At 34.4% G+C, this 15,659-nt stretch overlaps 1 protein-coding gene across 12 annotated transcripts in view; it reads left to right on the top strand.

Annotated features, from left to right (window-relative positions):
* BMPR1A (bone morphogenetic protein receptor type 1A) overlaps window positions 1-15,659 on the top strand; it is a 133,683-nt gene that overhangs the window by 96,165 nt on the left and 21,859 nt on the right. For 9 of the 12 annotated variants that reach the window (XM_081267926.1, XM_081267921.1, XM_081267923.1 and 6 more), the window contains 3 exons: window positions 2,575-2,792; window positions 12,443-12,605; window positions 14,214-14,316. In XM_081267926.1, the coding sequence (XP_081124052.1) occupies window positions 2,726-2,792; window positions 12,443-12,605; window positions 14,214-14,316 (333 nt within the window). In that variant the 5' untranslated portion in view covers window positions 2,575-2,725. Of the gene's footprint in view, window positions 1-2,043; window positions 2,381-2,574; window positions 2,793-12,442; window positions 12,606-14,213; window positions 14,317-15,659 lie in introns of all 12 variants that reach the window. The other 3 variants (XM_081267918.1, XM_081267917.1, XM_081267925.1) reach the window with 1 other exon arrangement.

Below are 15,659 nucleotides of genomic sequence, written 5' to 3' on the forward strand. Positions count from 1 at the left end.
TTATACTCTGTAAAGACTCTTGATTCTTTCAGTTGTATTTCAAATGAGTAGTTTCTGTATCCTTTGTCATTCTTTTCTTTAGAGGCTAATCAGATAGAATAAAATAAGGTGATTACTCTCATTGACTTTAACAGTATGTTTCTGCAGATGCTTGGTAGGATTGCATTCATGTCTTAGCAGTTGTAAGTGCAGATGTATTGAACTTAAGATTTGATGGCTGTTCTCCATACAAGTTATCACAGGTGTTTTAGTCTCAAAGATGGAATTGACATGGATAGCACAGGTATATCCTTGTAGTAGGTTGGCAAGTATGTCACTAATACATATGAGAGGAAGGAACTTTTATTGAGTTACCTGCTCTGTTCCACATAATCTTAAATACTTTATAATGTATATTTTACATTACATACATTAAATATCCACAGAGCAGTGCCAATACAGGGTAACACTTAATGTGTAGAATGAATAATCTGATCTCTTGAATTTTAATCCTGCCTGTGTGATCTTTGTAAATTCCTCAAAATCTACTTGACTGTTCTTCATCTGTAAAGTTAAAATAATAATTGTACCTTTCTTATAAGATAGTCATGATAATTCTATAAGTTGATATTAGCAAAGCATTTATAATGGTTTTGACACGTAGTGGTGAATATGTATAAGCCATTATCTCATTCAATTCTTAAAATAACTGTGTCCTAGTATCATTTTAGTTATAAAGATGAGGAAACCCATTAGAGAGGTTATGTTAGTTACTTAAGGCAGATCCAGGATTTGAAATTATGTCAGGGCATATGAAAAAATGTTCAACATCTCTAGCAATTAGAGAAATGAAAATCAGAATTAAGATTTCATCTCACTCTAGTCAGAATGGAACTCATCAAGAATATAAGCAACAATAGATGTTGGTGAGGATATACTCACAGATTGCTGGTGGGACTACAAATTGGTGCAACCACTCTGGAAAGCAGTATGGAAGGTCAGAGACATTTATGTGGAACGAATTGCACACAGATCCTTTTCTCTAAAAGGGACTGTGTGGCAAGTACATGAGACTCTCATAGACTGCTCTGTAGGATGTTTTACGAGCTCTAGTGAACCAGAGTTACATATTGGCTTTAAATAAACTGATGAAGGCACAGTGACACTTAAAGATGTAACAAGTCATAGCAATCAATGTCCTGCCCAGGACTATGAGCTCCTTGAAGCAGAAACTGGCATACTCATATTTGTATTTCTAGTACCTTACATTGGTCTGTACTATGTATGTAGCAGATGTTAGTGAATAAGTGAATGGATGAATAAGTAAGTGAAAGTTTGGAAGAGCGGGAGGCAAAAATGAGGCCAGAGTTTTTTGGCATGGTGACAGAAGAGAGGGAGAGAAAAGTGCCATCTTTTAAATGTGGTAGCACATAGGGCTCAAACTGTCTGAACCAATATAATGCTCCAAAACTAGAATTGTATTTATCATGATGTAGACTAGCCATTTTTCTTGTTACTTATTTTTTTTATTTTTTTTCATAATACTTTTATGCTAAAGATCGAACCCTAGGCAAGCACTCTACCACTGAGCTTCAGCCCCAGCCCCCTGTTATCTATTTAATTATTTTATTTTAAGGTCTGTAAGAGTTCACTGTGTATAATAATAATAGCCAGACCTTAACCAGAAAGGTTATCTTAGCTTTTCCCTAGTAAAAGCTCACTTTTATCCTAATCAAGTCAGATTTGCAGTGTTTTTTAGGAAAATGATTTAAGATGTATTTGTTTGTTTGCTTTCATAATGATGCATGCTGCTTATTTAAATATGTGTAATTTTCTAGACAGTCTTTCTTTTCTATATGGAATAAATTAATAGAAAGTTTCAAAGTGTTTTTTTATTGTTTCCACAGGATTTGAATGAGTATTAATGAATATCTTATACTTTTAATTTAACATTTTCTGTTTTATTCTTAATATATTTAGGAATTTTCTTGGTAGTAATAAAATAACTTAATTACTTTGGAGCAGCCAGAATAGACTGTTAAAGGATTTTTTCATTTTCTTTAGAGCTGGAATCTTGCTATATTGTCCAGATATGTCTCAAACTCTTGAACCCAAGCAGACCTCCTGCTTCAGCATCCCAAATGACTGGATTGCAGGTGTATGACACTGCTCCACCTTTTGAAATTAATGTATTTCTCTTGTTTTACATATGGCTGATCTGTGGTCAGGAGAAATTGCAAACTGTTGCTAAGTAATTTAAGCATGGAATTATAGTGCTTTGTTTTTTGTGTGTGTGCCTGTGGTTTTTTTATATTATTTTTTAGTTTTAAAAAATTTTATTTCACTTGTTTATTTTTTTATATGGTGCTGAGGATTGAACCCAGGGTCTCACACATGCTAGGTGAGTGCTGTACTGCTGAGCTACAACCCCAGCCCTGTGCCTGTGTTTTTTAAAATAAGGATAGCGTTGACCTTTTAAAATGTATTTTATCATTTAAAGGTATGTTTGGATATTTGTTTTCCTCTCTTAGTTTTTGAAAACTTTTCAAAATTCAGTTATATTCATTACCCTGTTAATATTTTTTTGTCTTTCAGGAGTGAGGAAAAAGCAATAAGAGGTGGAGTCATTGTCAAGTGGTTGTGGCCTTCTACAAGAAATCTCATTGAGTAAAGGCATTTGCATTAGCGAAATAATAGGACCGGTTATTCAAGGTGACAGTATAACAGAAAACATTAAAATTGAACAATGACTCGGCTATATATTTACATCAGATTATTGGGAACCTATCTGTTCATCATTTCTCATGTTCAAGGTAAATTGATCTTTATTTCTGACTTAAAAAGCACTTAATTCTTTCATCTGTTCTCTCAGCCCATGTCTTTTTCTGATCAGCTAAGCCCATCATACTTAGCTAGTTTTTAAGTAAAAAGGCAAAGAACAAATACACCAAATAATTTTTTTGAGCTTGATTATGATAGAAGGCTGTCCAGATGTTTTAAAATCTCAGCCTTTCTCAACCTATTTTCTTGTCCATATAAGGCATTATGATATACAATATTAAGTCTTATGAGTATTTAATGAGATAAAGTATATGAAGCATGTAACTTAGAATCTAAAACACAGGGTGATAGATAATCAAGACTGTTCAAAACCTTATCTCCCTTAAAATACAATAAGGAATAAATGTAAATAATAATTAAAAATTATTTTATTGTCACTAAAAATCTTCAGAAATATAAATGTCATTTGCCTATGCTAAATACTAAAATTTCTTCATAGAGTCTTGAAACTTTATTTATGACCAGTGTTGTAATTTTACTTCTGTGTGCTCATAGCTTAGAATTCCCAAATAGGAAGTTATTATGATGATTTAGGATTAAATAGACTATATTTGCACAAGAGCTTTTTTCTGAATGCTTTAATTAGGGTAATATTTTAAACTGAAGAGATAGTACTGCTTTACAAAAAGATTTTAGATAGAACTTATTGACATCTTTATTTTCTTAAGGTTTTGACTTCAAAGATTGCTCTTTCATAATGTTTGTTCAAGGACATGGATTAATATCTACCCACAAGAAGAAGCATTGTTAACAGCATAAAGCTTTTTATATTTTTGTTTTAAAGCACAAAATGAAATCTGCACTTCTTTGCATTTGCTCTTATACCAAGAGTAACCTTATTATTACCATGCTCAGAATATAGAGCCCTCTTTCAAAAGCCACTTTGATACAAAACCTTTATTTGAATATCTGTTATATATGCCTTTTTGATTGGTATCAACCAAAGCTATCATAGTTGTAAAGAGAAGGAGTCAAATTAATAGTATCATTAATATTTACTGCCTCACTTCTAAGGTAAATTCCACTTTGTTATAAAGAGTTTTAAATCTACTTAGCTCACATATTGGCAAAAGGTATAAAATTCTCATTCCACATCCCAATTCAAGTTAATTCTAAAGTAAAATTATTGGGTGGAGTAACTTGCTAATTAGTTACCAGGTACAAGCAAAAAAATCATGTTTCTAGATGGATGCCATGTACATACCTGTAATCCCCAGCTAGTTGGGAAGCTGGCCTGGATAACTTAGCAAGGCCCTGTCTCAAAATAAAAAATAAGGACTGGGGGTGTAGCTCAATTTTAGAGCACTCCTAGGTTTGTTCAAACATTACTACCAAGAGAAAGAGCTTGGGATGGGGGGGGGTTACATTTCTCTGATAAAGAACAAAATTTATACTATTTTCTTTCTGAAAATTACCTTGATAGTTGTTTCACATGATAACATGTACAAAAAATTTGCTCTTGAAAAAAAAAATTAGAACCAATGTAGAAAAAATGTTACTTCTTAGAGAAAACTATGAAGGATTACAAGATTCATTGATAAACTGTGACTTTAGCTCTGGCTTTATCTTGAATTGTGTCTGAGGAAAGTAAATTTCTCTGTACCTTCATTTCCTTGTATAAAATAGAAATAACAACACCTATCCTAGATAGAAATAGGATGTTTTGAGCATCAGATGTTATGATATGTATTTAAGTGTTTTCCATTCATAGTTGTTTGTATTTGAATAGAAAAATGAGTCAGCTGATAAATACCTGAGGCATTTATTTACTTATATATTTGGACTTGATCAGAAATGTTAGAAATGAATTTTAGTGTTCAGTAATTGATTACCCAACTAACAGTGACATAAATAAGTAAGGATTTATATTTAAGATAGGTGACAGGAAAAAAAAAGATAGGTGATAGGTAATTGAGTAGAGTTGAGGTTGCCATCTCTGTAATTTTCTTGGCATTTCCCTCATGGCCAGAAAATGGCTGCTGTTATCTACATTTGAGGCAGAAAACTGGGGAAAGAGTCAGCTCCTATTTTAGTGTGGGACTTGTAATATCAGGAAAGTCAAAATACCCCCTGCCAGTAGATTTTATCTCAAACTAAGATGGTTGATCTTTCCTAATTTCAAGGAATATTAGAAAACAAGGTTAACAGGATTGTTACAGTTAGGTTAGGATTAAGCTTAGGTTAATCTATATTTGTTACCTTAGGCTGGACACACTGTCTCCCCTCTCCCACTGAGCAAAATCAGTTTGGTTAGTTAGAAAAAAGGGGAAAATGTATTATCATACATGAAGAAGTTTGGAGATAGGTGGGTTGCCTTTAGCTAATTCTGTGGCTCATCAAGAGCCAAGTTTAATTGCCATTTCACTTGTACCATCTACCACATCTCAGTTTAGCCATGGATTAACTTATTTGACAGCCATAGTGTAGCATCTGAGGAACAGGTATCACATTCAGACGTGGCAAGTCTGAAGAGGGATGGGTATCCTTTCCTGTGTCTTTCTTTCTTTTTAAAAATATTTTTAGTTATAGTTGGATAGAATGCCTTATTTTTCATGTGGTGCTGAGGATTGAACCCAGTGGCTCACATGTGCTCGGCAAGTGCTCTACCACTGAGCCACAACCCCAGCCCCTTTCCTTTTTCTTAAAGTAGTAAAGAAATCTTTTCCCAGGAATTCCTCTCCCTCAAAAAACTATTTTCTAATCTAGGTGATTAGAATTAATTACATACTCTGGTATAAACAAAAAACTGGCACGGGGAATAGAACTGAAATTGTTGGATTAAACCAACAGTTATTGATGCTGAGGGGAGAGCTATGATTCCTTGAATCACATGTAGGGAGAGGCAGACATTTCAATCAAAAAATGGGTTGTGGGGCTGGAATTGTGGCTCAGTGATAGAGCGCTTGCCTTGCACATGTGAGGCACTGGTTCAATTCTCAGCATCACATAAAAATAAATAAACATAATAGGGTATTGTGTGTCCATTTACAACTAAACAAAATATTTTTTTAAAAAGTGGGTTGTGTGAGCGGCACATCTTGCTAATAAGATAAAAGGGAGAAAAATAGCCATGCTAAACCCAAGGCCAACATTATTCTAAATGCAAAAAATTGAAAACATTCCAAGAACTGGTATAAGACAAGGATGCCCCTTTCACCACTTTTATTCATCATCTTGGAAACTCTAGCCAGGAGAAGGAAATTAAAGGGACATGAGTAGAAAAGGAAGAACTCAAACTACCACTGTTTGCCAGTGACATGATTCTATATTTATAGAAGATCCAAAAAATTCCACCAGAAAACTTCTGAAACTAACATTATTTCAGCAAAGTACAGGACATAAAATTAACACCCATAAATCAAATGTGTTGCTATATATCAATGATGAATCCTCTAAAAGAGAAATTAGGAAAACTACCCCATTCACAATAGTCTAAAAATAAATAAATAAATAAATAAATAAATAAATAAATAAATAAATAAATAATTCAGGCATCATTTCAACAAAAGAGGTGAAAAAAAAAAACCCTCTGCAATGAAAACTACAGAATACTAAAGAAAGAAATTGAAGAAGACCTTAGAAGATAGAAAGATCTCCCACGCTCTTGGATAGGCAGAATTAAAACTGTCAAAATGGCCATACTACCAAAAGCATTATATGCAATTCCTATTAAAATCCCAATTACAGGGGGCTGGGGATGTGGCTCGAGCGGTAGCGTGCTCGCCTGGCATGCGTGTGGCCGGGGTTCGATCCTCAGCACCACATACAAAGATGTTGTGTCCGCCGAAAACTAACTAACTAACTAAATAAATAAATATTTTAAAAATTCTCTCTCTCTCTCTCTCTCTCTTAAAAAAAAATCCCAATTACATTCTTCACAGAAATAGGAAAAACAATCATAAAATTCATTTGGAAAAATATGAGACCCAGAATAGCAAAGCAATTCTTAGTAAGAGAAGTGAAGGAGGCATCATAATACCAGAGCCATAGTAACAAAAATGGCATGGTACTTAGACCAGACAGACAAACCCACATAAATACAGTTATTCATACTAGATAAACGTTTCAGAAACATACATTGGAGAAAAAGATAGCCTCGTCAACGAATGGTGCTGGGAAAACTGGAAATCCATAGATAGCAAAATGAAATTAAACCCCTGTCTCTCACCCTGCACAAAACTCAACTCAAAGTTTATCAAGGACTAAGGCACTAGAACAGAGACTCTACACCTAGTTGAAGAAAAAGTAGGCCCAGATCTTCACCATGTCAGCTTAGGAAATAATTTCCTTAACAAGACTCCTAAAGTGCAAGAAGTAAAATAAAAAATCAGTAAATAGGTTGGAATCAAACTGAAAAGCTTCTTCACAGAAAAGAAAACAATAAATAATGTGAAGAAAGTCTATAGAATGGGGGAAAATATTTACCACATGCATCTCAGAACATTAATCTCCAGGGTATATAAAGAACTCAAAAGGGGCTGGGGATGTGGCTCAAGTGGTAGCGCGCTCGCCTGGCATGCGTGCGGCCCGGGTTCGATCCTCAGCACCACATACCAACAAAGATGTTGTGTCCGCTGAGAACTAAAAAATAAATATTAAAAAAAATTCTCTCTCTCTCTCTCTTTCTCCCTCTTTAAAAAAAAAAAGAACTCAAAAGGCTGGAGATGTAGCTCAGTTGGTAGTATGTTTACCTTGCATGCAGAAGGCCCTGGATTCAGTCCCCAGCAACACACACACACACACCCCTCAACATCACCAAAACCTAAATGACCCAGTCAACAAATAGAGTAAGGAACTGAACAGACACTTCAGAAGAAGAAATACAATTGATCAACAAATATATGAAAAAATGTTCAACATCTCTAGCAATTAGAGAAATGAAAATTAAAACTTAAGATTTCATCTCCCTCTAGTCAGAATGGTAGTCTTCAAGAATACAGGCAACAATAAATGTTGGTGAGGATGTGGGAAAAAAGGTAACTCATACATTACTGGTAGGACTGTAAATTGGTGCAACCACTCTGGAAAGCATTATGGAGATTCCTCAGAACACCTAGAATGAAGCCACCATGTGACCCAGTTATCCTGATCCTCAGTTTATACCCAAAGAACTTAAAATTGGCATACTATAGTGACACAGCCACATCAATGTTTATAGCTGCTCAATTCACAATAGCTAAGCTATAGAATCAACCTAGGTGCCCTTCAGTAGGTGAATGGATAAAGAAACTCTGGTATATATACACAGTGGAATATTACTCAGCCTTAAGGAAGAATAAAATTATGGCATTTGCCACTAAGTGGATGGAACTGGAGAATATCATAGTAAGTGAAATAAGCCAATCCCAAACAGCCCAAGGCTGAATTTTTTTCTCTGATATGCAGATGCTAATTTACAATGGGGGGAGGTGCTAGAGAAGTATAGAGGTACTTCGGAAGAGGGCATGAGAGGAAAGGAGGGAGTATGGGGTAGGAATGATAGTAGAATGAATTGGACATTATTACTATATATACCTATATGATTACATGACCTGTGTAATTCTACATCTTGTACAACCAGAAGAATGAGAAGTTATACTCCATTTATATATGATGTGTCAAAATGCACTCTACCATCATGTATAATTAGAACAAATTTTTAAAAAGAAGGGAGAAGAATAACTTATATAGATATGTTGCAGGGCACTAGATTTGTCTATTGTCATACATAGCTTTATAGCATATACTAAAAAATGCTTATGTTCATATGAAATGCTTAATTCCTCCTCAACAGGATATATGCTCCAGAGTTTAGCCCACTTAGTGCACTCAGACACTAACCCAGGACTTCTGGACAGTAATTCTTCAGATCCAGATGTGCTGTTCATGGTGCAGCAACGTGAGACTGAAAAAAAAAATTATTTATGTGCAATGTACTTTAGTATGCAGCGATGAAGAAAAGTAGGTATAAATACTAGATGAACTTTCAAAGGAAGGAAAATTTGGAAACAACTAAAGTAATCATTGTTCCCTAGTACATAGATGGAGGATGATTGTTAGGCTATCTGACAACCTCCGGTTTTGTTTTCTGGGAAAATTTCCCTTGTCTCTGGTCTTCCTTCACTAGTGTTCCTGCCTTCATGGCCATATCTAAGATGTACTTAGTGAAGGATGGTCTTTATGAAGAGTGAATAGCTTTGGCAGCCTGTTTCTTGTTAATATGGAGATCTAGTTGCTAGAAAGTGCCTTACAGATAGAGAACTCACAGCCCAAGTCAGCTGACCATTGGGATATCTTTGACAATGTACCTCCACCATTTGCATCTTGTGTCTTTGCATTAAATACAGTTAAATCTTGCCTAGATGTGGTATTCTGAGACTTCCTGACTTCTTAACCATTTACCTTTGCCTTGCCTCTTCTCCTGGCCCTTGATTTAATGATCTTATTCTGAATCACTCTTTTCTTTTCTCATGCTAGAAAGTGAGTCGACTTTATTTGGTGTCATAGCATTTTCTATGAATAAATATTAAAATAGTACTAATTATTATCTTGGTTTGTATTCTCATTTTCCATCTAAGACTATGAACTCTAATGGAAAAGGGACTTTGGTTTTGTTTACCATTGTAGTCAACAGGACTTAAAATTGTAGTTACTTCATACATTTTTCACCTAATAAATGAATGCAGTTTGTGGGGGCAGGGTTGGGGTGTTGTAGAATTCTTTTTTTAGCCAGTTATTTTTAGAGTGATTGACAACCTAATAGCGACAAATATCTGTAACAACAGAGTATGGTCTCTGATTATCTTTTTCCGCTGGAAAGATCTAGGAGTCCTTGGAGAAATTGTTTATTTTAAGTCTGTCAGGGAAATATGAGGTGATTTTAGAAGATCTTGGCCAACAGATATGGGGACCAGTTTAAACTGGCCAGAGATGGAACAATGACCATTAGTAAGGATAGTAACTGCAGTGGTTTAAATCTATGGTTTTATAATGACACTTAAAACAACAACAACAAACAAAACCAACTGGTTACTGTTGAAGGATGCTAATAAATTTATTAACTTTGAAAACTGGTAGAGGGACAAATCAAGCACTAATCATGCCTTTCTTGAAGGAACTGCGCCGCTCGTACCCAGGTTAGTAAATGAGGGAAAACTTTTCATTATATAGGTATTATAGGTCATAAGTAAGAAGAAATGACAGGCTACTCTTTTTTTTTTTTAACTACCCCCATTGAAGTAATGAATCTAGGTCTTGAAAATAGAGATAAGCAGATATTTGTGTCCCTCTTTTCCACAACTTACCAAGTAGCCACATTTCAGGTGCTTAGGAGCCATGTGTGGCTAGTGGCTATTATACTGGATAGCATGGCTCTTGATCTAACTACCACATGCAGAAACCTATTTTATGGGCAAGAAGGATGCAGATAGAAAATCTAAACTCTGGTATATTCTGTAGGACAAACAATCCAGTTTCTTCAAGGAAAGAAAGAAAGAATTTGAAGATTAAAAGAAACATGGAGTTGGAGGGGAGGGGAGTAGCTCAGTGGTAGATAACCTGCTTTGCATGCATAAGGTCCAGAGTTTCATCCAAGGCGCTCACAGAGAAAGATACATACACAGAGGCACAGATAGACTTGGAGACAATCTATTATGATGTGTGAATTGTGAACTTTATAAACTTTAAAACAGGTTATAACATATTCAATACAATTAAAAACTTGAATACTGACTGGTTGTTTGATATTGGACAAAGAATCAAATTACTGTCAATTTTTTTTAGAAGTGATAATGGTATCATAATTGGTTTGTTTTGTTTGTACTGGGGATTGAACCCGGGGTGCTTAACCACTGAGCCATATCCTCAGGCCTTTTGTGATTTTTATTTAGAGACTGGGTCTCACTGAGTTGCTCAGGGCTTTGCTAAGTTGCTGAGGCTAGCTTTGAACTCACAGTCCTGTCTGAGCTTCCCAGGCTGCTGGGATTATAGGTGTGTGCCACCATGACTGGCTTCATGATTGTTTTTTTTTAAAAAGTCTTCATCTTCTAGAGATATGTGTTGAAATATTTACAAATAAAATGACATCTGGTATTAGCTTCCTAATTTATATATACGGGAAAGAGAAATAACAGAAGCATTGCCATTTTATTACAGTATTTATTTCTGAAAGGAGAGTGGTGGTGAGGGGGCTGGGTGGGGTGTGTGTGTGTATACCTCCAACTCCTTTTTTTTTGTTTAAGTAGTTTCCTCTCCTGGTATTTGTTTCTATGAATGTTCATTCAGTAGTGCATTCCTTTACTAAATTTCGGCATAAAAAGTTAAGATTATTCAAATTCAGAGTATAAAGAGACTAAAACACTACTTCTTTGGTACTGGGGATTGATCCCAGAACCTTGCATGTGAGCACTCTACTGCTGAGTATATCCCCAACTCAATTTTTTGTATTGAGACAGGATCTTTCCAAGTTTCCCAGACTGGCTTTGAACTTGATCCTTTTGCCTCAGCCCCCCAAGTAGCTGGGATTGTAGACATGCACCATCACCCTTGGCTACTAAAATACTTTTTTTTTTTATTGGTTGTTTAAAACATTACAGTGCTCTTGACATATCGTATTTCATACATTTGATTCAAGTGTAAAATACTTATTTTAACAGCACTTTCTTTTCTATCATTGTTCATTGAGTATGTGTGTATTATTGGGTTTTTTAAAATCTTTTAGTGATTCATTTTATCATTATGGCTAAATTCAAAGTCAGGTCCACATTTTGAATCACTTATTTAAGATTCATAACAAAATTCACACATACTTCTCTTATCTGTTTGACTCTACCTTTCTTTCTTTTGAGAAGAATGCACAAGAAATGGCCTAGTAATTTCAGCTGGTTGAGAAAGAGGAAGGAATATTAAAACAGATGTTTGCTTTCTGTTCTGCTTCCAGCCTAAAACATTCAGGACCACATATGACAGTATCTGTCATTTGAGGCCACTAGACTCTAATGCAAGAATCCAGTTCTATTTCCATGAGCTGACTATTGACCTGTAGTAATCTTCAGTTTCTGGCAGCCTGGTCTGGATTTGAACCAATGACCTTGAGATGAAAGGCCCCGGATAACACAGTTGGTCCCCAGCTCTCACAGTTTTCTTACTTAAGCAAATGGAGTCCAAAACAAGATGCTTAGAACTCCCTTCACAAAGAGGCACAAATAAAGAACCTTTTTTTATTATTATTACAAGTTTTGAAAGAAAAAGAAGGGCCATACTTTGTCTATTTTTTAGTGAATGAAAATGACCTCAGCCTTCCCTAAAGTCTCTTCCCATTTTGTACCTTTTTTACAAGTTAAAACTAAATTCTGTTGTCATTCAATTCATATTGAATTCATGCTGTGTTGTTCTTGTTTGTCTTTAATTAGTGTAAAACTTGTAACATCGTCATCTCCTATAGGTCACAGTACATGGAACATTCTGTGCATGAATTTATTAACAAATGTCTGTTAATTGTATGAGTGAAATTTACTTTTTAATTAAAGAAATACATTCATTGCAATTGTTGTAATAGAAAAGTGCAGAAACTTACCTCAGTGAAAATGGTAATAATATAGCCTATCAGAAATGATTTATTTAAAAATTGAATATTTGAATATAGGACAGAATCTAGACAGTATGCTCCATGGCACTGGGATGAAATCAGACTCCGACCAGAAGAAGTCAGAAAATGGAGTGACATTAGCACCAGAGGATACCTTGCCTTTTTTAAAGTGCTATTGCTCAGGACACTGCCCAGATGATGCTATTAATAACACATGCATGTAAGTATTTGGTGCTGTCCTTAAGAGTTTGGAAAAGTGCATCTAGTGCTGTTTTAAAAATAGTTAAAATTGAGTTTTTTTTCTTTATATATAATATCTTTCAAAGAGCCAAATTTTCTTGTTTTGAATATAGGAACATTGTTCTTATTAAGTGATTGATGATTGTTTTATTAGAGCTATACCATAATATAGATTTTAAAGGAGATAAAAGAAATATAGTATTTGTCTAACATTTTAATGATCTTTTTATTTATAAAATTAATGATACTCATTGTAGAAAACTGTTTCTTTTTTAGTAGATTACCAAAAAGAAACCAAATAATTTTACCCATGACTTCCTGCTTCTTAATTGGTTGAAATATTTTATAGATATGTAGTAAGAATGATATTCAATCCATATCACTTTCTTACTTAATTTTATGTTAATTGTTCAGTATGTTTATATATGATCATGTAATTCCATTCCATATTTTTGGGGGAGCATTGAAGAATTGACTTACTGGACAAAGTAAAAATTTCCTGAACAACTGTTTCATTAGTCTTATTAATGGTCTCCCTGTTATATAGGTAATAAGTAAGGTCATGTTTTGTACTTCCCTAATAATCATATGCTCTTTGAGCAGACTAGATATAATGCATAAAACTTGACCCATGAAATCTTGAAATCATATGATAGTTCATTTTAGATTTGCCATCGGTTCTCCAGTGGTAGTTGACTTAATCATAGTAATCTACATGTAGACCACTTCCCAGTTTACATCTTCTTGGGAATTTTGTTTGTAAGGGAATGCTCTATTCTATGTTAACAAATAATTATTTTTGCCAAACTCTATGTCTGTGGTACCTCCCTGATAGGATGGGTTACAATTTGTTAGTGGCTTAGTAACCCAGTGTAAAACTGATCATCAATTTTAACAGAAGTTTACACCACACATAACATCTTCTCAATAGAAAAGGAAGAAATGAAGAATTCTGCGCTGGGAATGTAGCTCAGTTGGTAGAGTGTTTGCCTCGAATGAGAACATTTTCATTAAATAAAAATATATTTCTGTAAATTTTTTGAAAATTAAACTATTCAAAAATTCTTCCTGTGTTCCTATCACATTTAATAAGAAAAATGCCTTTCAGAATCTTTGTCCATCTGTTCTTCCTGTATACACTTTTCTTTGTCCTTGAGTCTGTTTGTAGTTTTACAGAAAATCTGTTTATTTATTTTCATGCATAGTTTAAGAATGCTGAAATATTAGCAATAAAAAAGAGATTTTTAAGTATATTTCTGAAAGATTAACACTTGTATAGAATTTTATAAATCAGGTTTCTGTGATCCCATGACTGAGAAGTTACATGACAATGCACATTTAGAGGACTTGTTTGGTAGAAATCCTTTTCTGCTTGACATAGGGTTCTCATTTACCCCTTTAGATTATAGTTCAGACATAACTTTCATTTGTCTTAAAGTCTATTTTGTTCTGCTAATAAATCACATGTGAATATAATCCCGATTTAGAAACAGAATACTAAGGACTAAGAGTATCTGTTCACATTCAAACTCAGATTTCATTAGGATTTTATGATTTGGAGTTAAATGTTTTTTTGTTTTTCTCTTAGAACTAATGGTCATTGCTTTGCCATCATAGAAGAAGATGATCAGGGAGAAACCACATTAGCTTCAGGATGTATGAAATATGAAGGATCTGATTTTCAGTGCAAGGTAAGATCTAATTGGAAATTCTGAAATAAAAAAGGACAGGGCTATGTGAACAGCATTAGGTCTTTTAGAAGAGTACCTGTGTTCCACATTGCTCTGTGTTCACATTATCAAATATATTGGAGGAAGCATACTTTTTACTTTAAATAACATGATTGTGCTAATTGAAGTTCCACATTATTTTTAAGGTTTTAAATAATAGTTTGTAATAACTGCAAAAATGATATTGTTATACTTATTTGTATATTGTAAAGCTTATTGAAAAGACCTTACAATTTTGGGCATGGTGGCACAATCTATAATCCCAGCTACTCAAGAGGCTGAGTCAGGAGGATTGCAAATTCAAGGCCAGACTTGGCAACTTAGCAAGATCCTGTCTTAAAAAACAAAACAAAAAACAAGAGTTGGGAATAGGGCTGGGTGGTAGAGTGCGCTGGGTTCAATTCCCACTACAAAACAGAAAGGGAATCTTAGAACAATGGGCAATAACCTTTGTTCCCCCAAAACGGCTTAGAAATGTTTAATCCTTGTGAGGAAGTGTCAGGATACTTTTAAAAGCAGTGGCCAAAGAATCAGGATCGGTAATTGAGTGGTAGACATCTTTGGTTATGAACCTAATCTAATCTCTTCAAGATTTTATATGGTAATTTCTCAAGAGATCCTGCCAGTGTTCTTGAAAAACATTTCCAGATTATTTTAATTTTAACTAAACAGATTGAACTGTTAGTACACAATTTTAAATCTCAGTTATGCCAGAAAATTATTTATATTATATAGAAATTTGCAGAATTGCTAGAAACCTTCAATGTTATATCTTTCTACTTGTCAGTTAATGCTTAGAATCATTCATTTGGCAAATGACTGCAAATCTGTCCACTTTTGATTCTTTGGACCATAGAGAACAGCTCTAATCCTTCCTCAAGATGATGGCCCTTAACTATGTAAAGAAAGAAAGTTTTTTCATGCTACTTTCCTCCCTCTGTCTTTGCCTAGTGAAAATAATAGTTCACTGTGACCTCAACTGCTTGTGTAATCAGCTTTAGAAGATTCACTAGTCTCAGTGTCATATGCAGAACTGTGGTCTTACCAGGAAACAACAACAACAAAAAAGGCAGAGAATAAATAATCCCTTTTTCTTCTTCTAAATACAGTCAAATCTCATGTTAGATGTTTGGCCATCACACCATATTCTTGAGACATTAATCTTCTGTCAGCTAAAAGCACCATGTCATGCTGCTGAGCGTGCACACCTCTTCCATTCTTTACTGGTGGTATTTGTTTCTTGAACACAAATAAATTAGATGGGAAAATTTTGACTTTCACTATATATTTGTTACATACTTGCC

This window comes from Spermophilus citellus (genome assembly GCF_964194105.1).
Source record: "Spermophilus citellus genome assembly, chromosome: 15".
NCBI lineage: Eukaryota > Metazoa > Chordata > Mammalia > Rodentia > Sciuridae > Spermophilus > Spermophilus citellus.